Consider the following 26,130-nt stretch of genomic DNA (forward strand, 5'->3'; position numbering starts at 1 on the left):
CGCTCAATAAACAGCTTACGGATTCCCACACTCAGCTTCACTCTACTTCCTCACACCCTAATTCCTGGAAGGACTCGATTCCATTCATCTCCCTCACCTCTGCTCAGTCCACATAACCTTCCACACTGCTGCTTCCGACGTTTTTCTATTTCCTCAGCTGAGAACCCTCCTCAGCCTGTGGATATAAAGTGAAACAGGATCTTTATGTGGTTCCTGCAGAGAGGCGATTGGTGTTGATTCTCATTTCCACTTATCTACCCTGGCCCCTTTTCCCCTTCTCCTCATTCTCCACTCCTCTCCAGAACAGATTATCAGCTTCAGTTTCCATCACCAAACACGTCTCCACAACTGCCATCCCCAGACACAGGGACTGTTCCCTCCCCAGTTCTCTCATGTCCCTCACCCCAGCCAGTCCCAACATTTTCTCCCTGTTCCTTTCCTGCCCTTCCCTCCCTCCTTTCCTGGCTCTGTGTTGCTTTAAAACACTGCAGCGTCTCTGATTTTGCCCAGTTGCAATCATTGACCTGAGTCATTAACTCCGTTTCTCTCTCCACAGGCGCTGCCTGACCTGCTGAGTATTCACAGCATTTTCTGTTTCGATTTCAGTGGCATCCTGATTGAATTTTAATTGCTGCAGGGCTGCTGGAGGTCAGCACGGAACAGAAAAGTTACTCTCTCTGCTTGTTTTGTGTTTTGCAGTCGGGTTACTTCTCCAGCATGTTCAGTGGGTCATGGAAGGAATCAAGTATGAGCCACATTGAACTGGAGATCCCAGATCAGAACATCGATACTGAGGGTATGTTTTCATTGGCATTCTCGTTGTAAGACTGAACTAAACACATGCCAGGTTATCTGAGCATGCTGTAAGAGTTTAGAATGTATATGTGTGTGCGCGTGTGTGGGGCAGCACTGTGGGGAGCAGGAAATGATCGGATAGCCTGCTTTACTGATGTTTGTTGAGGGATAAATATCGGCTGGGGCACAGGGGAAACCTCCCATAATTATTGCCAAAGGAACGCCGCAGGATCTTTCCCGGCTTAGGTCGCTGTCATAAGAACGAGGAGCAGGAGTTGGCCATCTGGCCCCTCAAGCCTGCTCCACCATTCAATAAAATCATGGCTGATCTTTTCATGGACTCAGCTCCACTTACCCGCCTGCTCACCATAACTCTTAATTCCTTTACTGTTCAAAAAATTATCTATCCTTGCCTCAATGAGGTAGCCTCAACTGCTTCACTGGGCAGGGAAGACCACAGATTCACACCCCTTTGTGTGAAGAAGTTCCTCCTCAACTCAGTCCTAAATCTGCTTCCCCTGATTTTGAGGCTATGCCACCAGTTCTCATTTTACCTGCCAGTGGAAACGACTTTCCTGCTTCAATCTTATCTATTCCCTTCATAATCTTACATGTTTCTACCAGATCTCCCCTCATACTTCTGAATTCCCATGGGTTGAGCCCCAGTCTACTCAGTCTCTCCTCATAAGCCAACCCTCTCAACTCCGGAATCAACCTCGTGAATCTCCTCTGTACCCCCTCCAGTGCCAATATATCCTTTCTCGAGAAAGGTTGAGGGATAAATATCCATCGAGACACAGGGGAGAACTCCCGTAATTATTGTCAAAGAAACACTACGCGCTTTTTATAGTTTGAGTGACTGTCTGTGCGGAGTCTACACGCTATCCCCGTGTCTGCTTGGGCTTCCTCCGGGTACTCTGGTTTCCTCCCACAGTCTGAAAGACGTGCTGGTTAGGGTGCATTGGCCGTGCTAAACTCCCCCTCAGTGTACCCGAATAGGTGCTGGGAGTGTGGTGACTGGGGGATTTTCACAGTAACTTCATTGCAGGGTTAATGAAGCCTACTTATGACAATAATAAATAAACTTAAACTTCATTGAGGGGGCAGGCAGAACCTGGGTTTAAAGTCTGGTGAACGTGGCACATTGACAGTGTAGCACCCTGCCCGTCCTGCTGTGAACGATTCAGTTGAGAGTCTTTCCCTCTGATCTCTGGCCGGAGCCTGAACCTCCAGCCTCCTGATTCCGAGGCCCAAGTGCGACCTGCAGTCTGCCGTTGAAGCAAAGTTGGCACTTCCTCACGCTGTATTTCTGGGTGCTGGCGCTCCAAGGCACTGTGATGATGTGGAGATGCCAGCATTGGACTGGGGTGGGCGTAGTAAGTAGTCTCACAACACCGGGTTAAAATCCAACAGGTTTGTTTGGTAGCATGGACTTTCAGAGCGTTGCTCCTTCATCAGTTGAGTGCCGATGAGTGAACGAGGCACTGTGAGTAATTGAAGGAGGCGGCGGGGGGAGATGTCTGGATGTGGAAGCTGCAGATATTGCCAGGCTGAAAGAATCTGAGTGTAAATGATACTTATTGCCGTTCCCACCACCTCGACATTGCAATGAAGCATTCGAAGGAAATTCCCAGGAGCCTGCTGATGGTGTAGGGCGTACAAATCCAAATACACAAGGAACACAGGCAGTGCAGACATTTGAATGGAACAATTTATGGAGCCACTTGATCCCATCTCAGCGTAACGAAACCTGTGCTGATGGTTCATAAAAGGAATAAAACCTTCACTTCGTGTCACCACTTCAGAGATGATCTTTCAAAATTGCATTTTTTTAAAAATTTATCTGTTAATGTCACAAGTAGGCTTACATTAACACTGCAATAAAGTTACAGGTCAAGGCATGTAAAATCGCCGGCTCCAACACATCCCCCCCCGATGCGCTCATTGCATTCTCTGTCCGTTTTGAACAAGAGGTTGACCTTCAGGAAAGCTGACCCCAGATATAAATTCATCCAGGGCTTCCAGGGTGCTGATGACACCACTGTCGTGGGTCAGATCTCAAACAGTTATGAGACAGAGTACAGGAATGAGATAGAGAATCTGGTGAACTGGTACGGCAACAATAATCTCTCCCTCAGTGTCAACAAAATGAAGGAGATTGTTATTGACTTCAGGAAGCGTGAAGGAGAAAATGCCCTTGTCTGCATCAATGGGGAAGAAGTAGAAAGTGTTGAGAGGCAAGTTTTTAGGTGGCCAGACCACCAATAATCTTTCCTGGTCCCCCCGATGTCGACACTGTAGTTAAGAAAGCCCACCAACGCCTCTGCTTTCTCAGAAGATTTGGAAATTTGGCATGTCAGCTACGATTCTCACCAAGTTTTCCAGATGCACCATAGAATGCATTCTTTTTGGTTGTATCACACCTTGGTATGGCTCCTGCTCTGCCCAAGATCGCAAGGAACTACAAAAGGTCGTAAATGTAACCCAATCCATCACACAAACCAGCCTCCCATCCATTGACTCTGTCTACTTCCTGTTGCCTTGTCAAAGTAGCCAGCATAATTAAGGACCCTACACACCGCAGATGCTCTGTCTTCCACCTTCTTCCTTCAGGGAACAGATACAAAAGATCATGTACCAACCGACTCCCTGCTACTGTCAGACTTTTGAATGGACTTAGCTTGCATTAAGTTGATCTTTCTCGACACCCGAGCTATGACTGTAACACTACATTCTGCACTCTCTCATTTCCTTCTCTACGAACAGTGTACTTTGTCTGTGTAACGTGCAGGAAGCAATGCGTGTTAATACATGTGACAACAATAAATCAGATCAAATCAAATGTTAGTGTGAAAATCCCCTCGTTGCCGCACTCCGGTGCCTGCTCGGGCACATTGAGGGACAATTTAGCATGGCCAATGCACCTAGTCAGCATGTCTTTCAGAGTGCTCTTGGAAACTGGAGCCCCTGGAGGAAACATGGACACGGGGAGAATATGCAAACTCCTCACAGACAGCGACCGAAGCCGGGAATTGAACCTTGGACTCCAGTGCTGTGAGGCAGTAGTGTTCACCCACTGTGCAGCCTTAAATTTCCATCCTTTTCAGTAAATATTGATTCATTGCCAGGTGTCAGGCTGCAGATCCATCTGCCAGGGCTTTAATCTGCTGGACTGTGCTTCCAAAGTTGGAGAGATCTTCCTCCAGCCAGCTGTGGGTCAGTGAGAGGAAGCTGGCGTTCCTGTATATGACAGCCTTCCCTGCCGGACTGCTGCATGGTGCACACCAGCTTTTCACCCGGCATTAACTCAGTGTGTCTTCCCACCAGCATGGCCCATTGCCCCGAACTGTCTACCCACGACGTATCGTGTTGAATACTGAATGCTCACCTTGGTTCCGTTTCAGCTGGGAGATCAGCACCAAGTTGTTGGGTGGGTTTGGTTTCCACACCGTCTGAAGGTTTTTTGCCACAGTCAGCAGAGATTGACAAAAGGGAAATCATGCTTGACAAAGTTACTGGAATTCTCTGAGGATGTTACTAGTAGAGTTGATGAAGGGGAGCCACTGGATGTGGTTTATTTGGACTTTTCAGAAGGCTTTCGACCAAGTCCCACATGAGAGATTAATGTGTAAAATTGCAAGACATGGATTTATAGAAATTGTAGAATCCCAACAGTGCAGAAAGGCCACTTGGCCCATCGAACCTGCACCGACCACAATCCCACCAGGTCTTATCCCCGTAACCCCAAATGTTTACCCTGCTCATCCCCCTGACGCTAAGGGGCAATTTAGCACGGTCAATCAACAGTCACCCAAGGCTGAAATTGAGCTTGGGACTCTGGCGTGGTGAGGCAGTAGTGCTCACCACTGTACCACAGTGCCGCCAGTATATTGAAACAGGTAGAAAACTGGTTGTCAGACAGGAAACAAAGAGTAGGAGTAAACGAGTCTTCTTCCAAATGGCAGGCAGTGACTGGTGGGGTACCGCAGGGATCAGTGCTGGGACCCCAGCTATTCACTATATATGAATTTCTATGAGGGAATTAATTGTATAGCTCCAAATTTGCAGATGACACAAAGTGGGTGGGAGGGTGAGCTGTGACGAGGATGCAGAGATGCTTCAGTGTGGTTTAGACAGGCTGAGTACATGGGCAAAAGATTGGCAGATGCACGTGAGGTTGTCCACTTTGGGAGCAAAAACGGGAAAACAAGATTAAAATATATTCGGAGAGGGGAATGTGCAACAAGGCCTGGGTGTCTGAGTATACCAGTCACTGAAGATAAGCATGCAAGTTTTTTTCTTGATTCGGTTGTGGGACACGAGCGTCGCTGGCTGTGTCTGCATCCATTGGAGTTTCAAGGAATGAGAGGTGACCCTTTTGAAAGATATAAGTTCCTGAGGGGACTGAATAGGGTATGCTGAGATGTTGTTTTCCCTCTTGGGATAGACCACTAAGTCGAGGGACACAACTTCAATTTAAAACAGAGATGCGGAGAATTTTTTTCACAGGGTCCTGAGTTTGTGGGGGCTCTCTTCCTTGCAAGTTGTTGGATATTTTTAAGCCAGAGATAGATAGCTTCTTGACGAACAAGGAAACCAAAGTGTATCGGAGGAGTGGCAGGGGGGGAGCGGGTGCAGGATGGTGACATTGAGGATATAATCAAATCGCTCTGATCTGATTGAATGGCAGAGCAGGCATGCCAATTTGTACAGTGTACGTATTTTAGGTGGAGAGCATTGTTTAATTAAGTACCTAGAGCATTTACAAAGAGAGACTGCTGTGTTGGTGGCTGAGTAGGCAGGAAGCAGATCAAGGATATGCTGCATTTTGCGAGTAACCCTATGACTGAGAAAAGTATGAATGCCTTGTTTTATAATGGCATCAATTTAACATCATGAGTGACGGGATCGTGCTCTTTTATTACCTGTGCTGTTTGCTGACAGAACCTTTTTGTTAAATTCTGACCCCTGTTGAAACTACCTGCATCTTGTCTTTTTGAAAGCATCATGTCTGCCTGCTGTACTGAGGAATGTTCTGAGAAGCACATCGCTGTAACCATACCTACCCCTGATTTCTATGTACCATTGCTCCTGTTTCCATCATTGTATGGAAGCCAAAGTATTTGAGCTGACTGAATGCAAATTGTCATTGAAGGAGAGTGCCTTGAATCCAGCAAGTCGAGAGTGTTCAAGCCTTTTTTTTGTTTTAATTGGTTGCTTAGGTGTGTAGCACACGGGCCTTGGGGAATTTCAGATAGTTCAGCAACAGGAGGAAGTCCTATCGACTCTCGAGCCTGCTCCAATATTCAATTAGCTCTGAGCTGATCTGTAGCTCATCTCTGTTTATGCATCTTAGTTCACATCCCTTGATACCCATACATAACATAAATCTGTTGGTGTTGCTGTCGAGAATTTTAATTGTCCCAGTGTCTGGAATCATGATTGCAGAATACTCACAGATGCAGAACCTTTTCACCGAAGGACCTACTTGCCTCTGTGATGTGAACATTTTGCCCTCCCTCCCCCGCCCCCCCGGTTCTGGTCCTCCCTTCCCCACCTCCCTACCAGAGTAAATAGTGGGTGTCCATTAGCTTCATAGCTAGAAAGTGTGCAGTGGAATTATGCCAATGGTGTGGGCTCAATTATTCAGTTCCTGTACTAGCTGAGCTAGTTCCTGGAGGACTATCTCCTTGCCTTCGAGTCATACAGTTTAACAGCACAGAAAGAGGTTCTTCAGCCTATCGTCTCTGCGCCAGCCTTCAAACACCCATCTATCCTCATCCCCGTTTCCTTTCCTTGACTCGTGTCTGATGCTGAGGGCTGCTCCTTATGCCAACAGACAGAAATGTTTATGGTTCTATCCGGCCTGGTGACACAACGGTTAGCACTGCTGCCTCGCAGCACCAGGAACCCAGGTTCTATTCTGGCCTCGGGTCGCTGACTATGTGGAGTCTGCATGTTCTCCTCATGTCTGCGTGGGTTTCCTACAAGTGCTCCGGTTTCCTCCCACAGTCCAAAAGACGTGCGGGTTCGGTGAATTGTCCGTGTTAATTGACCCTAATGTCAGGCGGTTAGCAGGGTAAATATTTGGGGTTACAGGGATAGGACCTGGGTGAGATTGTGGTCAGCAAAGGTCCGATGAGCCAAATGGCCTCTCTCCACACTAGGGAATCTATTTTATAACCTGACCGCTAGAAAAAAAGACTTTGATTTATTATTGTCACATATATTAAAATACAGTGAAAGGTATTGTTTCTTGCGTGCTATACAGACAAAGCATACTGTTCATAGAGAAGGAAATGAGAGCATGCAGAATGTAGTGTTACAATCATAGTTGTGGTGGAAGATCAACTTAGTGCTGTCACATCCCTCCTTTATTGTAGATTCCAGTACTGCACACCATACTTTAGCTGTGGCCAAACCAACATTTTATGCGGTTCCAGCATAACCTCCATGCTCTTAAGCTTTATGCCTTGGCTAATAAAGGCAAATGCCTTTTATTTTGATTTACTGTTGTCACGTGTATGAACGTACAGTGAAGAAGTATTGTTTCTTGCACGCTGTACAGACAAAACATACCATTCATAGGGAAGGAAACGAGAGTGTGCAGAATGTAGTGTTACAGTCACAGCTAGGGCAGAGAGAAAGATCAACTTAATGCAAGGTAAGTCCATTCAAAAGTCTGACAGCAGCAGGGAAGAAGCTGTTCTTGAGTCGGTTGATACGTGACCTCAGACTTTTGTATCTTTCTCCTGAACGGAGAAGGTGGAATAGACAATGTCCAGGGTGCGTGGGATCCTTAATTATGCTGGTTGCTTTTCCAACAAAGCCCAAGTATGGACAGAGTCAATGGCTGGGAGGCTAGTTTGTGTGATGGATTGGACTACATTCACGACCTTTTGCATAGACTCACCTTGCATTAAGTTGATCTTTTTCTACACCCTAGCTATGACTGTAACACTACATTCTGCACACTCTCCTTTCCTTCTCTATGAACAGCATGCTTTGTGTAGCGCACAAGAAACAATACTTTTCACTGTATGTTAATGCATGCGACAATAATAAATCAAATCAAAAACAGCTGAAGCTGGGCTCTGATTGGGACTACTGAACGAACTACTGTTCGAGGACTTTGATTTTTGAATGGGTCTGCTGCTGTAGTGTTGTCTCCCTCTGCAGGACATAGATGATATTAGCCAGCTTACCCACATCAAGGAAGAAAAATGTGAGCTGATTTCACAAATCCAACTGATTTAACTCTAGTTTGTGCTGAGCAATATTGAATATTTATTCAGCAGGACTTTTCACTGATCTGGTGGACATGTCACTCCTGAGTTAGGTTACAGTGATGATCTCTGCAGTGACAGGAAGTTGGCGGGGAGTGGGGGCAGGGGGGAGATGGTGGTATAACGATAAAAGCACTGGACTAATAATCCAGAGGCCCAGACTAATCTTTTAAAAACAAAATACCGGGGATGCTGGAACCTGAAACAAAAACGGAAAATGCTGGAAAATCTCAGCTGGTCTGACAGTGCCTGTGGAGAGAGAATACAGTCACCGTTTCGAGTCTGGCTGACCCTTCGTCAGAGCTAAGAGTGAAGAGAAACAGCAGAGATTCAACAATTTCAGACCATCAACTCTCTGCTCCGCCTTCACCCCATTTCATCCAGTTTATCATCCTTTTTCACTTCTATTTTTCCACGTCTCTGTTCCAGCTCTGCTTTCCACACCCTCTCCACTGCTTCCATCTCCCTCACTTCAGGGCAGCTGCCACAGTCCTCAGGCAGTCCGTTCACCACTTCTCCGTCTGTTCTGCCAATCTCGCATTCTGATCACTTAATGGACACTTTTAGCACCTCTTAAGATTTGATGGGCCGAGTGGCCTAATTCTGCTCCAATGTCTTACTGTCTTATGGCCTCAGCCTTCTGTATCTTTATTTACATTCCCTTTCTCCCATCCCAACAGCTGGTGGAATTTAAATTCAATTGATAAAAAAAATCATAGATCTGGAATCTTTAGTCTCAGTGATGGTAACCATTGAAAGCATTGACGATTGTTGTGAAAGCCCAGCTGGTTCACGAATGTCCTTCAGGGAAGGAAATCGGCCGTCCTTACCTGGCCTGGCCAACATGTGACTCCAGACCCACAGCAATGTGGTGACTCTCAACTTGCCTCTAAGGATAATTAGGGATGGGCAATAAATGCTGGCCCAGCCGGTGACACTGGCATTCCCAGAAAGAATAAAGAAAAAAGTGTATGTCAACAGTACTAATTTGTTGACATTTGGTTGACTTTTTTTCATTTTAGAAAATGAGAGTCATGAGAACATGATTACACACAGTTTTTGGAATGTCAAGCCAGTAAAGGTTGAAATTCAGTCATGGCAATTTCTGCTGAAGGCATTGTGTTCCACACTTCAGCACACCATTGGCCAACTGGGGCTTGAGTTTTCTTTCTCCAGGGTAAATCATTACAATCAGTGCAGATTAAAAGATCAACAGAATGAATTCAAATATGAACAACGCTTGCCCGCCAAGATAACAGAACATCTGTATTTGGCCGTCAGAAAGTCAGAGAGGTTTACAGTATGAAAACAGGCCCTTCGGCCGAACTTGTCCATGCCGCCCAGTTCTTAGCACAAAGCTCATCCCAATTGGCTGCATTTGGCCCATATCCCTCGACACCCATCTTACCTGTGTAACTGTCTAAATGCTTTTTGAAAGACACAATTGTATCCGCCTCTTCTACTACCTCTGGCAACTTATTCCAGACACTCACCACCCTCTATGTGAAAAAATTGCCCCTCTGGACCCTTTTGAATCTCTCTCTTCTCACCTTAAACCCATGCCCTATAGATTTAGATTTCCCTACCTTTGGGAAAAGATGTTGACTATTTAGCTGATCCATGCCCCTCATTATTTTATAGACCTCTGTCAGCCTCCAGTGCTTCAGGGAAAAAAATGTCTCAGTCTATCCAGCCTCTCCTTACCACTCCAACCATCAAGTCCCAATAGTGTCTGAGTAAATCTCTTCTGCACTCTTCCAGTTTAATAATATTCTTTCTATAAGAGGGTGACCAGAACTGTACACAGTATCCCAAGTGCGGCCTTACCAATGTCTTGTACAACTTCAATAAGACGTCCCAACTCCTGTTTCAATGTTCTGACAAATGAAACCAAGCATACCAAATGCCTTCACGACTCGGTCTACCTGTGACTCCACTTTGAAGGAGCTATGCACTTGTACCCCAAGATCCCTTTATTCTATAACTCTCCCCAGTGTCCGACCATTAACTGAGTAAGTTCTGCCCTGGTTCAGTCTACCAAAATGCATCATCTTGCATTTGTCCCAATTTAGAATTTTAACTTTTGGGCCAGACCTATCAATCTCCATAGCTATCTTAAAACTCATGGAATAATGGTGACTGGTCCCAAAGTGATCCCTCACTAACACTCCTGTCACCTGCCCTTCTTTATTTCCCAAGAGGAGGTCAAGTTTCCTTAGTCTCCTGTAAGTATTTGTATTCAGTAACAAAATCTAAGTTCAGTTTTCTCATTGCAGTAATAATTCACAAATGGCCGCCAGCTATGTTTCTGAATTGATCAAATCTTTTCCTCAGTTTCGGCACTGAGCATGCGATGGAAGTGATTTCTGATGTGTGAACGTTAGGACTCAGAGCAGGTGTTAACCCATTCAGCCCCTTGAGCCTTCTCTGCCCCTCACTGTAGTCATAAAACCATAGAGTCCGTGCATTGCAGAAAGAGGCCATTCAGCCCCTCAAGCCTGATCTGCCCCTCAGTATAATCATAGAACCATAGAATTCCTACATTTGCAGAAAGGGTCCATTCAGCCTACCGAGTCTGCACAGACTCTCCAAAAGAGCATCCCTCCCAGCACCACCCCCCACCCCCAACCCCGTAACCCTGTGTGCATTTACCAAGGTGGGGAGATGCCAGCATTGGACTGGGGTAAACACAGTAAGAAGTCTCTCAACACCAGGTTAAAGTCCAACAGGTTCATTTGGTAGCAAAAGCCATGAGTTCTTGAAGTGCTGCTCCTTCATCAGGTGAGTCACCTGATGGTGTTAGTATTGGAGGAGTTAGCTGCGATGTGAAGGATTGGGATATGGAAAGATTTGATGAAGTTGGTGGGATTGAAGGTTGCTGGGTGGGGAAACCAGTGTATCTGTTGAGCATAAAAGCTGATGTGTGATTGACAATTGCTGAGTTAGATGGAAGTTCACAGAAACAAGAACCTGTAGCCTGGTGGACAATGTCACAGACTTGCTGAGCTGCTCATCTCCATTCTGCTGCCTTTGGTGAGTGCAGTTGGAGCTCAGCATTAAGAGAGAGCGAGGAATGAGCACCCACCAAATTAATAGATCTGTCAACAGGCATGACCTGAAACACAATATCCTCTGACTTGCTATGAGCAATATTACAGTGGATTTGCTGGTATTTCACAAGCTCTTCAGCTGCACCAAGGCTGCCGGGATAGAGGCAGTGGTGAGTTCTTGTTACATCAAAGTTCTGCAAATGGCCCTCTGGATTTGCCAGCGGTGCATCTTATTCCCTTTATACTTCACCGGTCGGGCACAGCAGTGAGTGTCTCCTACAGGTGGTGGCAGCTGCATTACCATTACTGTTGCATTGAATTCCATTGCCCTCAAAGGCACAGGTAGCAACAATCTGTTGCATCTTCAGCTCCTCCAGCAAAAATGAAGTTCTCTGAATGTCGGTCTGGGTTGGAGCTTGCTCCGGATCCCCCAGGGTAAGAGGAATGGTGTTTATTCTGCTGAAAAAAAAACACCACTTAGCAGCTGATGGTGGGTTTTCTCCCAGTTTGGGAGACCCCTTTGCGTTCCATCTTATTGTCAGCACAGTAAACGTGTTCATGCAATATTAACCACTGCTGGTAAGATCAGGCAGTTTTTAAAATTCTGTATGATTGCACAAGGTTTCTGCAAGTGGATTTGTGATTATCTCTGCAAGCTTATCATGCTGTTTTGGGCCGGACAGCAGTCCCTGTGCAGCTATATTACTGTTTCTTTTCCAAAATCACAATTCAGAATCTTAATGATCCAAATTTCCTTCAGCGGCAGATTTCCTCTTTCCCTGGTACCTAAGGATCTCATTACCTGACCTTCCTGATGCACCCCCCCCCCCACCCCCAACGCTGCACAAGAAATTATGCAATTCCCGTCACTTCAAACCTCGATAAGCTAATTGAACCAAGCAAAATGCAGCAGCTTCTCGCCATCACGTTACCAAGCCCTGGCTTTGCCAACAACACACACATCCCATGAAGGAATTTGGAGAAAAAAGCTGGAAATTAGGAAATAAAAACACCAAATGCTGGGAATCTTAGCAGGTCAGGCCGCATCTGTGGAGAGAGAAGCATTCTTGCCACATCTTCGTATCTTGTCTCTCTCTCTCTCTCCACACCACCCCCCCCCGCCCACCCAGTCTCTTTCGCCTCCTACAATCTCTTTCCTCATCGTTCTCCACAGAAGCAATGATCTCAGAATCACCAAGGTTTACAGCATGGAAACAGGCTCTTTGGCCCAACTTGTTCATGCTGTCCAGTTTTTACCACTAAGCCTGCATTTGACCCATATCCCTCTTTATCCATCTCACCCATGTAACTGTCTAAATGCTTTTTAAAAGACAAAATTGTACCCGCCTCTACTACTACCTCAGGCAGCTTGTTCCAGACACTCACCACTCTCTGTGTGAAAAAATTGCCCTCCTGGATCCTTTTGTATCTCTCCCCTCTCACCTTAAACCTATACCCTCGAGTTTTAGACTCCCCTGTCTTTGGAAAAAGATGTTGACTATCTAGCTGATCTTTGCCCCACATTATTTTCTTGACTTCTCCAAGATCACCCCTCAGCCTTCTATGGTCCAGAGAAAAAGCCCAGCCTCTCCTTGTAACTCAAACCATCAAGTCCTGGTCGCATCCTGGGAAATCTTCATGTTCTTTGCTTTGCAGTGGTAGTGGCTTGTTGATGAGATCTTGAAGCGTGTGTGTTTAAACATGAACACCTTGATTGGTAGCTCCAAGTATGGTCTTGCACCATTCAGGCTAATCGCTGACAGTGTTCTCTGACCACGTGATTGCATACATGACACTGTGGGCAGCGCTCCATTCGAGTCCCAGGATCTGGGTGGGATGGTGGTTGGTGCAGACTCAATGGGCCGAATAGTCTGCTTTTGCACTGTAGGGAATCTACGGTGTCCCCTCCCCCTGCCTCCACTGGTCAACTGTTGTGAGCTGGGTGGGGGGGGGATGCCTTTTGGAGAGTGGGTTTGCCTCAATAAATCAGCACCAAGTTCTCTTCGTATCGGCAGCCTGAGAAATGCGTTAATAAATGGGAACTCTGATTTCAGCTTCAGCCGTGGCCCCCATGGATCACAGGTTTGCAGGAGACAGAGAGTGGGCTGACTTGGATGAACAGCCTGTGCATGCTGCCAGTTTGAAAGAGTTTACTGCCTGCGACTCGGGTGGTTCTTGTTAGTCTGTCCTTTATTTCTCACTTCAGCGGATCCCCTCACCGGCTCCACCTGCCCCTCCCACCCTGTTCACAGCACCACCTTTTTGGACATTTTTGCGCTGCTCCATTGTTCTGAGAACAGTGAGGGTTTTAACATCTGCAAACGTGAAGCTGCGCTCGGATTCTCTGCCTGTTGATCGCGGAGTGATGTTGAGCAGGGATTTGGTGTACGTGGGGATTGGGGGGGGGAAAGGTGGTGCTCTATATTGTCTCCGGTGTTCATGCTGAAGGTCAATAGTTCACTTTAATCTGCATTTCACTTCAGACGAGATCACACTGTCAGCGAAAGGACCAAAGGCTGTATGTAAGTCATTAATGAGCTCAATAAAGTTGGCTGAGGTGAGAATGGAGAGCGTTGTGATTCCAGACATCTGCAGCAGTTGTCTGCTTTGCGAGGATCTGACCATTGGGTGGCTTCAGGGAGGGAACGGAAGAGTTAGCAGGGCGGTTTGATCCAGGAAGCAGTCACACCTCCTTGGTGAAGAAGCTGGATAGGGTCAGGGGCAGTGAGGCAGATAGCTAAGGAAATCCAAAACTGGAGGAGCCTTTGCCCAAACCCAGCAGTTTGGAAGTCCTTGCCACCTGTGTGAGCGAGGACATGGCCAGCTGGGTGGGTGAGCACAGTAACAGCGACACAGCCAGCCTCTGGAGTGGAACGTGGTCATGTTTAGGAACAGTAAGAGTGATTGATGTTGCTCTGTAGGCCAGGAAGGTTGATCATCTGGAGACAGGGGGGTTAAAAACATCTTGCTGCTGGAGGGGAATTGGGAGTGGGAGGGGAAGAACCCAGTTGGCATGATCCTCCTAAGCACCCATTTAAATCAGCCAGTAAAAGCCATCAGATTTAAAAAGCAAAGCCTGCAGGGTAATAATCTCTGGATTACTGCCTGAGCCATGCCCTGAGGTGATATTGGGATTACCAGATCAGCTGCTTGAATGAGTGACGCACAAATTGGTGTGGCATACATGGCACCAGGAGTGGGGAAAGAGAGCTGTTCCATTGGGATGGGCCTGATTTAAAGAGGGCTGGAATCACTGTGACCAGCTCTCTTGGCCGCAGAATGGCCTTCTAACAAAAATAGGTTGGTGTCGGGAGACAGATTTTAAAAGGATGGTGCTGCAAACCGGATGGGGGTGTGTGGCTGTGATGGGCAGGTGCAGCAGGTGAGGTTGGGGGGGGCGGCGGGTGGTGAAATTTGTTCAGAGTAAAGCCAAGACCACAGATCAGGGTGGCAATTTGGGAATTTTAGGAATTTACATTAAATAGACCAATTCTCGCTGGACAAGTGACAAACATTTAAATAAATATTTCATCATTTTTAATCAATCTGTGGAGAAGTAAAAGCTGTGTAAGAATGGTGATGAATGCATGTTGAATTGAGGAGGGTCAGGATAGCATTCGATTAAAAGAAGAGGTTCACAATATTACCGAGAAAAATTACTGGGTATATTGCAGGCTGAGATTGATAGATATTTAGAGTCCCAAGGGAATTGAGGGGTTGGCTTGGAAAGTGTCGACCAGCCAATGGTTGTCTTGAATGATGGAATAGACTGTTAGGTCCAGATGGCCTCTTCCTGCCCTGTTTGTTGTGTTTGAATGCTTGCTGGATTGGGAGATTGCTCTGTCAGTAACCAGTGGGAAATATTACTCTTGGATTGATATCATCACAGCTTTAATACCAAGACCTGGAATGGGCAGGTTGGTGAATGAGGACAGATTGGATAGGCTCAGCTTGTATCCACTAGGATATTGACAGGGTGAATGTGGAGAGGATGTTTCTTCTCGTGGGAGAGCCTAAAACTAGGACCATTTTGTCTCTCTCTCTCGCTGGTTTTGGAAATTCTGCTGGCTAGCTGAAAGCAACGTCTTGCCTTTCTGAAAGAGGTAATTGGCATTTGGTGGCTTGCCAAAAGTCCCGGGTGTCTGAGGAAGCTATTCTGACTTCAAACTGTTCTGAGTCGATGCAGAAAACTACAGGTTTCATCCAAAAGTCTCAAGTCCAGAATCACGTGAGCATTAGGAAACCATAGAAACCCTACAGTGCAAAAGGAGGCCATTCGGCCCATCGAGTCTGGACCAACAACAATCCCATCCTGGCCCTATCTCCATATGATTACCCTGCTAATGCCTCTAGCCTACCACATCCCAGGACACTAAGGGTTAATTTAGCATATCTAATCAACCTAACCTGCACATCTTTGACTGTGGGAGGAAACCAGAGCACCCAAAGGGAACCCACGCAGACATGGGGAGAATGTGCAAACTCCACACAGGCAGTGACCCAAGCCGGGAATCGAACCCGGATCCCTGGAGCTATGAGGCAGCAGTACTAACCACTGTGCCACCCCCTTTGGAGTTTCTGACCTGAACCATAATAATGAGGAAAATCATTTTCTCTCAGGGGTGAGTCTCCATAACTCTCTTCCTCAAAAGGCGGTGGAAGGAAAGTATGAATATTTTCAAGTAAAGACAGATAGATTCTTGGGTGTGAAAGGTTATCGGGGGCTGTGAGGTTGAGGGTGCAGTCAGACCTGCATGATCTTATTGAATGGCAGAGCAGGCTTGAGGGGTTAAGTGGGCAACTGCTGCTAATTTGTACGTTCAAATGTTCAGCAGCTTCCCCACTCACGGAGCAACACGGCCACCTTGCATAGAATTCACAGTGAGAGGTGATTGAGTGATTTGACAGGATCTGACGACCTTCCAGTGAATGTGTTTGTATCATGTTGAGCTCTTATTCCACTCCTCTCTCTGGCAGCACTGCAAGTGGTGTTCGGGTCGTTGTATCGAGACGATGTCTTAATCCATCCGAGTCGAGTGGTGACGATCCTGGCAGCTGCCTGTATGCTTCAGCTGGTAAGCCTCGAAATGCAACAGCAAACGTTTGGCGCTGAGGAATCACTGTAACCCTTTGCCCAACCCCACTCTCCCGCCATGTGAGCTTGGGAAGAACTGTCCGAGCTCCCACAGCTCACAGCTAGTCTTCATCAGAAACTGACACTGATGTTTCCCTGGTGTGAATGACAAACCGGTGTCTGCGTTAGTAATTGCCTAACCTCCCACTTCTCTCTCTCTGTAACCTCTTTCCTCTCCATGTCCATCTGAAATCTCTGTGCTCCTGACTGTGTCCTCTGGAATAATTGGCCCCAACATTGGAATTTAGAAGGATGGTTGGCGGAGGGGAGTGGGATCTTACTGAAACTTACAGGATACTGCAAAGTCTGGATAGAGTGGACACGGAGAGGATGTTTCCACTGGTAGGAAAAACTAGAACCAGAGGGCACAACCTCAGGCTAAAGGGACAATTCTTTAAAACAGAGATGAGGAGGAATTTCTTCAGCCAGAGAGTGGTGAATCTGTGGATTGCCACAGAAGGCTGTGGAGGCCAGGTCATTGAGTGTCTTTAAGATAGAGACATATGGTTTCTTGATTAATTAGGGGATCAGGGGTCATGGGGAAAAGGCAGAAGAATGGGGATGAGAAAAATATCAGCCATGATTGGATGGCAGAGCAGACTCGCTGGGCCGAATGGCCTAATTTTGCTCCTATGTCTTATGGCCTTATTGCTGCCCGCTCGTTCACTTGTCTCAGCCTTGAACTCTGAAATTCCCATCTGAGCCTCTTCACCTCTCTCCCTCACCCTCCTCCTTTCATCGAGAGCACCTCCTGAACTCATACCAGTCTTTCTAGATGTCTCGACTCTCAAATCTGTTGTCATGTGGAGATGCCGGTGTTAGACCGGGGTGGGGCACAGGAAGTAGCGTCGTAACACCAGGTTAAAATCCAACAGGTTTATTTGGTATCGTGAGCTTTTGGAGTGCTGCTCCTTCATCAGGCGACAGCCTTTTCATTTTTCAATAACTCCCTTCAGTTTTCAAGACTTCAGTTTTCCCGGTGACGGGAATGGGGCCTTGAGTGGGATTCAGTACGGATTTGATGGGCCGAATGGCCTCCTTCTGCACTGTAGGAATCCTATGATCTGTGATCCAAGATGGTACTCTTTTATTTCCTCTTTTTCCTCCCTCATTTTTTCAGAAGTCTTGTTTCCTTACGTGATGTGCCTGCCTCAGACGCTCTGTTCCTCATTGTGTTCAGGGCATTTACTTCTTCATTCACTCTCCTCAGCACCCTGTCATTTGTTATTTTTTACTGTCCAGCTGAACCTTTGCATTATCTGCTCAAACCCACACTTCAGGGCTGCTGAGCAAGTTGACTTCCCTTTCCCCAAAGGCCTCACAGCAGCAGGGTTCGAAACTCGGCTTGGGTCACTGTCTGTGGAGAGTCTGCACATTCTCCCTGTGTCTCCATGGTTTTCCTCCAGGTGCTCTGGTTTCCTCCCACAGTCCAAAGACGTGCTGGTTCAAATAGAACATAGAACATTACAGCGCAGAACAGGCCCTTCGGCCCACGATGTTGCGCCAACCAACTAAGAAAAAAGCAATGACCCTCTCACCTAAACCAATCCCTTTCCATCCATAAACCAATCCCTTTCCAGCCATAAACCAATCCCTTTCCAGCCATAAACCAATCCCTTTCCAGCCATAAACCAATCCCTTTCCAGCCATAAACCAATCCCTTTCCATCCATAAACCAATCCCTTTCCAGCCATAAACCAATCCCTTTCCATCCATAAACCAATCCCTTTCCATCCATAAACCAATCCCTTTCCATCCATAAACCAATCCCTTTCCAGCCATAAACCAATCCCTTTCCAGCCATAAACCAATCCCTTTCCAGCCATAAACCAATCCCTTTCCATCCATAAACGAAATCCCTTTCCTTCCATAAACCAAATCCCTTTCCATCCATAGGGTGCATTGGCTCCCTCAGTACACCCAAACAGGTGCCAGAGTGTGGCGACGAGGGCGACAGTAACTTCATTGCAGTGTTAATGTAAAACTACTTGTGACTAATAAGTTTTTTTTTTACATAGCTATGTCTCTGGCATCACATATAGGCCAGATCAGGTCAGGATGGCAGATTCTTGGATCCAGAACTGGCTTGCCTGCAGAAGGCAGAGAGTGGTTGTGGATGGGTCTTTTTCTGCATGGAGGTCGGTCACCAGTGGAGTGCCCCAGGGATCTGTTCTTGGACTCTTGCTGTTTGTCATTTTCATAAATGACCTGGATGAGGAAATGGAGGGATGGGTTAGTAAGTTTGCCAACAATACAGAGGTTGGTGGTGTTGTGGATAGTCTGGAGGGATGTCAGAAGTTGCAGCGTGACACAGACAGGATGCAAGACTGGGTGGAGAAGTGGCAGATGGACTTCAACGCGGATAAATGTACCGTGGTCCATTTTGGCAGGACCAATGGGATGAAGGAGTACAATATCAAGGGTAGGAATCTTAGCTGTGTTGAAGAGCAGAAGGATCTTGGGGTCCGGGTCCATAGGACTCCTAAATCAGCCTCGCAGGTGGAGGATGTGGTCAAGAAGGCGTGTGGTGTACTGGCCTTCATTAATCGAGGGATTGAGTTTTGGAGTCGGGAGGTAATGCTGCAACTTTATAAGACGCTTGTCAGACCCCACTTGGAGTAGTGTGCGCAGTTCTGGTCGCTTCACTACAAGAAGGATGTGAAAGCTATTGAGAGGGTGCAGAGGAGATTTACAAGGATGTTGCCTGGATTGGGAGGCATGCCTTATGAAGATCGGTTGAGGGAGCTAGGTCTCTTCTCCCTGGAGAGACGAAGGTTCAGTAAAAAGTCTGACAACACCAGGTTTTAGTCCAACCTATTTATTTGATAATATACTCACAAGCTTTCGGGTTAGCCCCTTCGTCGGGTGAATGGAGAGTTCTGGCCTCAGACAGAGCATATAAAGCACAGACAGTTTAGAAAAACTTGATGTCTGACTAAAACCTGGTGTTGTCAGACTTTTTACTGTGTTTACGCCAGTCCAACGCCGGCATACCCACATCGAGACGAAGGTTGACAGGCGACCTGATAGAGGTTTATAAAATGTTGAGAGGAATAGAACGGGTGGATTCTCGGAGGCTATTTCCCAGGGCTGAAATGGTCGCTACAAGAGGACACAGGTTTAAGGTGCTGGGAAGCAGGTACAGAGGAGGCGTCAGGGGAAAGTTTTTCACTCAGACGGTGGTGAGCGAGTGGAATCGGCTGCCGCCAGTGGTGGTAGAGGCGAACTCGCTGGGGTCTTTTAAAAGACTTCTGGATGAGTATATGGGATCTAATGGGATTGGGAGTTACAGATAGTTCTATGGCTTGCTAGGTATGGATGTGATCGGCGCAACTTGTGGGCCGAAGGACCTATTTGTGCTGTAGTGTTCTATGTTCTATTTCCTTCCCTAAAGGACATTAGTGAACCAGATGAGTTTTTACAACAATCGAGAATGGTTTCATGGTCATCAGTAGATACTTGATTCCAGATTTTTTTTGAATTCAAATTCCACAGCTACCGTGGCAGGATTCAAATACGGGTCCCCAGAACATCAGCTGAATTTCGGGATTAATAGTCGAGCGATAATACTGCGAGGCCAATGCCTCCGTTGGCTGCATCTTCCACCTGCAGATTTGAAGGGCTGCACGGTGGCACAGTGGTTAGCACTGCTGCCTCACAGCGCCAGGAACCTGGGTTCAATTCCAGCCTCGGGTCACTGTGTGGAGTTTGTGCTTTCTCCCCGTGTCTGTGTGGGTTTCCTCCAGGTGCTCCGGTTTCCTGCGACAGTCCAAAGATGTGCAGGTTAGGTGGATTGGCCAGAGTAAATGTGTGGGGCTAAAGGAATAGGCCGGGGGTGGGGGGGGGCGGTGGTCGGTATGGGCCTGGGTAAGATGCTGTATCCGAGAGTCGATGCAGACTTAATGGGCCAAATGGCCTCCTTCAGCACTGTAGGAATCCTGTGATAAGCCCTCCGCCAAGAGGAGAAGTTTCTCCCTGCCTACTCTATCTGTGCCCCTCAGTCTCCTCGATTCCAATGAAACAACCCCAGCCTATCCAATCTCTCTTCATAACTAACTCTCCAGCCCAGATAACATCCTGGTAAATTTCCTCTGCACCCTTTCCAGTGCTATCACATCCCTCCTTTATTGTAGATTCCAGAACTGCACACTATACTCCAGCTGTGGCCTAACCAACGTTTTATACAGTTCCAGCATAACCTCCATGCTCTTAACCTTTATGTCTCAGCTAATAAAGGCAAGTATACTGTATGTCTTTTTTTGATTTTCATTTGCTTTGATTTATTATTGTCACGTGTATTAACATACAGTGAAAAATATTGTTTCTTGCGCGCGACACAGACAAAGCATACCATTCATAGGGAAGGAAAGGAGAGGGTGCAGAATGTAGTGCTACAGTCATAGCCAGGGTGGAGAGAAAGATCAACTTAATTCAAGGTAGGTCCATTCAAAAGTCTGACAGCAGCAGGGAAGAAGCTGTTCTTGAGTGAGTTGGTACGTGATCTCAGATTTTTGTATCTTTTTCCCGACAGAAGACGTGGAAGAGAGGATGTCTGGTGTGCACGGGGTCCTTAATTATGCTGGCTGCTTTGTCAAGGCAGCAGCAAGAGTAGACAGGGTCATTGGATGGGAGGCTGGTCACCACAAATGGAGGTGTTGGCAGGGTGGGAGCCAGGCTGGGTCAGTGAGCACTCCGCTTTCTGCTGCCTGGGATGAGCTCAGATTGCACCAATGAGTTTTGGAAGCTGCTTTAGCTTTTCTCTTCCTTGCCTCCTGCTGTTGGAAAAGCTTTAATATTTTGCTTTTCCCCTTGGCCTTCCTCACTGGGGGATGCAGCCCGTTGCTAGGTTACTGTTCCGCAGGCCGCCAGTGCATCACCAAGAAGCTCTTTTATGTGAGAGTGCAGACGTGGATTTGCGGTCAGTTTATTCAGCCAGTGTAACAGAATAATTTGACAGTTTGACAGTCTACCGGAGCTCTGAAGATCAAGCTCAGGCCAGGGGTCTGCCCACAATTCTTTGGTTGATCAGCAGCAGACATTATTCTCAGGGAGAAGATAGAAAGAGCAGAACCCCCTCAAGTACTGAGCAAGAAGATCAAACAGAATATCTACTGCTCTCGTAGAATCATAGTTTCCCAACAGTGCAGAAGAAGGTTACTCAGCCCATCGAAGCTGCTCCGACAACAATCCCACCCGGGTCCTATCCCCATAACCCCATATATTTGCCCTGCTAGTCCCCTGACACTAAGAGGCAATTTAGAATGGCCTAACCCGCACGTCTTTGACAGTGGGAGGAAACCCACACAGACATGGGAGAAGGTGCAAATTCCGCACACACAGTGAGGCGCTGTGAGGCAGCAGGGCTAACCATTGTGCCACTGTATTATCCTTGTACAAGTGCAAGCGTAAACACAACACTGGCTGGTAACTACCCTGCTCCATTCTACAAGCTGTGGGTTGACTTGGAATCATACTCCACATTAACCATTGCCACACCACCGGGATATCCTGTCTCCCTGAATAAAGACTCCTCCGACTCTCCTCATTCTAAGAATGAACAGACTTGGTTTTCAGCCCTTCATTGTTAGGGATCAGCTTTGTCGTCGCTTTCTGTATCTTTTCCAAGATTCGTTCTCCATAACAGAACCATGTTAACTTTTCTTGATTGCATCCATCCAAACCCAACTCCCATCAGAAACGATTGAACAGTCTGGGGCTCTATGTTCCAGGAAAGAGAATGGAGATCTTGAAATTTATCAGGTGTTGCGTGGGAAAGGCATGGAGATATTTGCACTTGTGGGGGTGATTAAAACTAGGGGTCCTCAAGAGAGGATCGTCACTGATAAATCCTGATGTGGAGGTGCCGGCGTTGGACTGGGCTGGTGTTGTGAGATTTCTTCACTGATAAATCCAGCAGGGCTTTCAGGAGAAGTTTCTGGTAGTGAGATAAATAACACAAATATGTTTGAGGAGACACTTGCAAAGTGTGAGGGGAAGGTGGTGATACGATGAGCTGATAAGATAAGAAGAAGCATGAACACCAAGATGGACCAGTTGGTTGGCGTATGGCTGGAGATTGTATCCCAAGGCAATGGTTTGATTTGATTTGATTTATTATTGCCACGTGTATTAACATAGAGTGAAAAGTATTGTTTCTGGCGCACTATACAGACAAAACATACCGTTTATAGAGAAGGAAATGAGAGAGTGCAGAATGTAGTGTTACAGTCAAAGCTAGGGTGTAGGGGAGCAAGGTAAGTCCATTCAAAAGTCTGACAGCAACAGAGAATAAGCTGTTCTTGAGTCGGTTGGTACGTGACCTCAGGCTTTTTGTGTCTTTGTCCCGAAGAAAGAAGCTGGAAGACAGAATGTTTGGGTGCGTAGGGTCCTTAATTATGCTGGCTGCTTTGCCGAGGCAGCAGGAAGTGTTGACAGAGTCAATGGATGGGAGGCTGGTTTGAGTGATGGATCGGGCTACATTCACAACCTTTTGTTGATCCTTGCAGCCTTGGGCAGAGCAGGAGCCATATCAAGCTGTGATACAACCAGAAAGAATGCTTTTTATGGTGCATCTGTAAAAGTTGATGAGAAGTCGTTGTAAGACGTGCCAAATTTCTTCAGTCTTCTGAGAAAGAAGAGACATTGGTGGGCTTTCTTAACTATACTGTCAGCATGGAGGAACCAGGACAGGTTGTTGGTGATCCGGACACCTAAAAGCTTGAAGCTCTCGACCCTTCCTACTTCGTCCCCATTGACATAGATAGGGACGTGTTCTTCTTTACGCTTCCTGAAATCTCCAGTATTTGGGGATGTGATGGGAGCAGGCTGGGGGAGAGAAGAGACATCTCTTGGGAGGTGGAAGCTCGGAGTTTGGAGTTTTGTGTGAGGGAGAAGGGGATTGACCACAGTTGACTGGAGCGAGAGAGGCCGGTGGCGATGACACAGCGAAGAGAGAGCTCACGGTTGACACAAGACTTTCAGCATGGGGTCGGGGGGAACATTCCTGTATTTCTTGGCCACACGGAGTGCTGCAAAAGGCACTTATTGTATGGGGCTATTCTGCAATATCACAGCAGGAGCCTAATTCAAATAGATCATTGTAGCGTCCTCCCTGTCCTGGGCAGGAGGTTTGGACATCCTGAAATCAGTGGGCCATGGATTCAGACTAGGCTCCCCGATGGACCCTGCATTGGCCCTCTCCCAGTCTAATAGTGGGGCATGGATTTGTGTCACGCACTATGCCTTACCCCGCAGGAAGAGCCGCACGATGTGCCTTGGAGGGGAACCCCTGCCGGGTTTCGAACTTCCTGAATGAAGGTAGCTGGCATCCGAGTGGATTTCTCTGAGTGTCAGTGCCCGTGCTGATGTTGAGGTCATTGTCTCTCCTTTTCCATTGGGTGCGAGAGCACTGGGCACAGCACCTTCTCAGATCCAGCTCACATCTTCAGCAAGGAAAATGAGTTTGTGTCAGCTGCGTTAGCCAGAACCAGCTTGTGTGACAGTGAGTCAGTGTCACAGGGAAGGGAAGGAGTCTTGTGTGTAGGTGGCTGTGCAGGGTGTTGTAAATTCACAACTTTTGGGGCACCAGTTTGATTTTCATGACAAATTAGGGCAAGCCCCATCATCGCGAGTGCAGGAATTGTTCAGCTGAGGTTGTACATGAGTAACATGTGGCCAGGCATCAGTTCCTGGTGCCTTTTCAGCCGAAGTAACATGGACATACCTGTACCAGGTGAGTGCTGTCATTGGCCAGCCATACTGGGTGGCAATGAGGTATGACAGGGCAAAGAGGAGACCCAGCAGTGGGTCTCCATTCATTTTACATTGCAAAGAGCCTTCACTGATTCTGCCCGAGAATGGTATAGTGCAAGAGACACTTGTCAGCCCATTGTATCAATGCTAGCCCTTTGAAAGAGCAGTTAAATTAGTCCCACTCTCTTGAAATCCCTGCACATGTTCCGACTGATCTAATTTCCTTTGAGGAAGTTACAAGTGATTCTGATTCTACTGCCATTCCAGATGTCAAAAGATAAATTTGCTAAACGGTGTAAGATGTTTCAGTGATGTAAAGGTTACATCAGTATGGGAAAGATTCAGTGACAACTATGTGTGATGCTCCCTCAGGGGTAGACTGGTTTCAGTTCAGGGCTCTGAGATTGTGTTCTGCCTGGAGGCAGTCGACAGTCCCTTTACTCTTCATCTCTTTTCTCTCTGTTTGATTTTGGAAGGATGCTTTGATCCAGCAATGTGGAGAGATTATGAAGGAGACAATCAGCTCCAAATCTGTCTGCAGCTTCTACACAGCAGCTGGAACCTACGGACTTGACTCAGTCAGGCAGAAGTGAGTTCCGGAATATGTTGTGTTTTTTTTTGACTTTGCTTGTGAGTCGCGTTGCGTCGATGTTATTTTTATTCATGATTGTCCCATGGCCCCCGAGGTGCAGTGCCCTGACTAATTGTTCTTTCATTGTTATTGCTCGCTAAGACAGAAATACTATGCTGCAGCCGTTAAAAGTCTGGCATTCATCGAGAATTGCTTATTGATTTTCTTCGCAATTCCAGATGCCTCGAGTGGCTTTTGAACAACCTGATGACACATCAAAGTGTGGATCTGCTGAAGGATCTGAGGTAAATCATCACCGCTCTCTCAACAGTTCAAACTCTCTTCTGCTTGCTTCTTCACCGCTTGGGAGAAGCGCGTGAAACGTTGGCTGTTTTGAGAGAATTCACTGTGTGAATGGTGACGTAGTTCCTGCTGAAGTTTCCTCAAACGAGTTCGCAAAGTTCAGAGCCCTGAGGGGGAGTTCACTTCTCCAGCCAACTCTTACCAAATAAATCCAGAGCGTCGCACAGTTAGCAAATGACTCCAGAGATTTCACCTATTCATTATTCCAGGTAACCAGTCCGGCTGTGAGTGAAAACAATGTTCCTTGCATTACTCCTGAACTTCAAGGGATGGATCATAGAGTCCTCCAGTGCAGAAGGAAGCCATTCGGCCCATCGAGTTTGAACCAACCACATCTTCCCAAACCCTACCCCCAATACCCCCATGCATTTACCTTAGCTGGTACCCCTGACCCGAAGGGTCAATTTAGCATGGCCAATCCACCTAACCCTACCCATCTTTGGCGTGTAGGAGGAAACCCACACAGATAACGGGGAGAATGTGCAAACTCCACGCAGTGACCGGAGCTGGGAATCAAACTCGGGTCCCTGGCGCTGTGAGGCAGCAGTGCTGGCCACTGGGCCAAACGCGGGCAACTGGGACTAGCTGGGAGGGCATCATGGTCAGCATGGACCGATAGGGCTGAAGGGCCTGTTTCTGTGCTGTGACTCAGTGAAACGAAAGCAACCCGTGCGTTTCTTTCACAGTCTCGGGACGTTCCAAATCCAGGAAGCCAGTCCAGTACTTTGTGAAGTGCAGCCACTGTTGTGATGCAGTAAGCTAGGCAGCCAGCCTGGTTACGGGTCAGGGAGGATGTCAGGAGAGGGGATAGAGGCATTGTACTGGAATTAATCCCAGGGCTGAGGGACGCGTGAAGCTGCAGTTGTTCTCCTTCCAGCAGAGAGGTTTAAGGGGAGAGCTAATGGAGGTGCTGAAAATCATGAAGGGTTTTGATGGAGTTGATGGGCAGGAACTGTTTCCACTGGCAGCAGGGTCAGCCACCTCAAGGAGCAAAACTCCAGAGGGAGAGATGAGTTGAATTGCCTTTGTGCCGTGAGTTTCGGAACATGCGCAAGTCTGAAGGGGCAGTGGATTCAAGAGGACCTTTTTCAAAAGAGAATTGGCAAAACCGTTGAAAGATTTGTAAGACCAGTGGGAGTGGGGTGACTTAGAAAGTTCTTTACGTGAACTGGCACACTT

General features: G+C 47.1%; 1 protein-coding gene across 1 annotated transcript in view; it reads left to right on the top strand.

Moving 5' to 3' along the window:
• gmcl1 (germ cell-less, spermatogenesis associated) overlaps positions 1-26,130 on the top strand; it is a 69,325-nt gene that overhangs the window by 17,241 nt on the left and 25,954 nt on the right. The window contains exons 3-6 of the mRNA XM_080216917.1: positions 700-796; positions 16,109-16,206; positions 24,494-24,606; positions 24,828-24,893. Of these exons, the coding sequence (XP_080073043.1) occupies positions 700-796; positions 16,109-16,206; positions 24,494-24,606; positions 24,828-24,893 (374 nt within the window). The remainder of the gene's footprint in view (positions 1-699; positions 797-16,108; positions 16,207-24,493; positions 24,607-24,827; positions 24,894-26,130) is intronic.

This window comes from Carcharhinus amblyrhynchos, chromosome 34 (assembly GCF_965287045.1).
Source record: "Carcharhinus amblyrhynchos chromosome 34, sCarAmb.v2.hapA, whole genome shotgun sequence".
NCBI classification, from domain to species: Eukaryota; Metazoa; Chordata; class Chondrichthyes; order Carcharhiniformes; family Carcharhinidae; genus Carcharhinus; species Carcharhinus amblyrhynchos.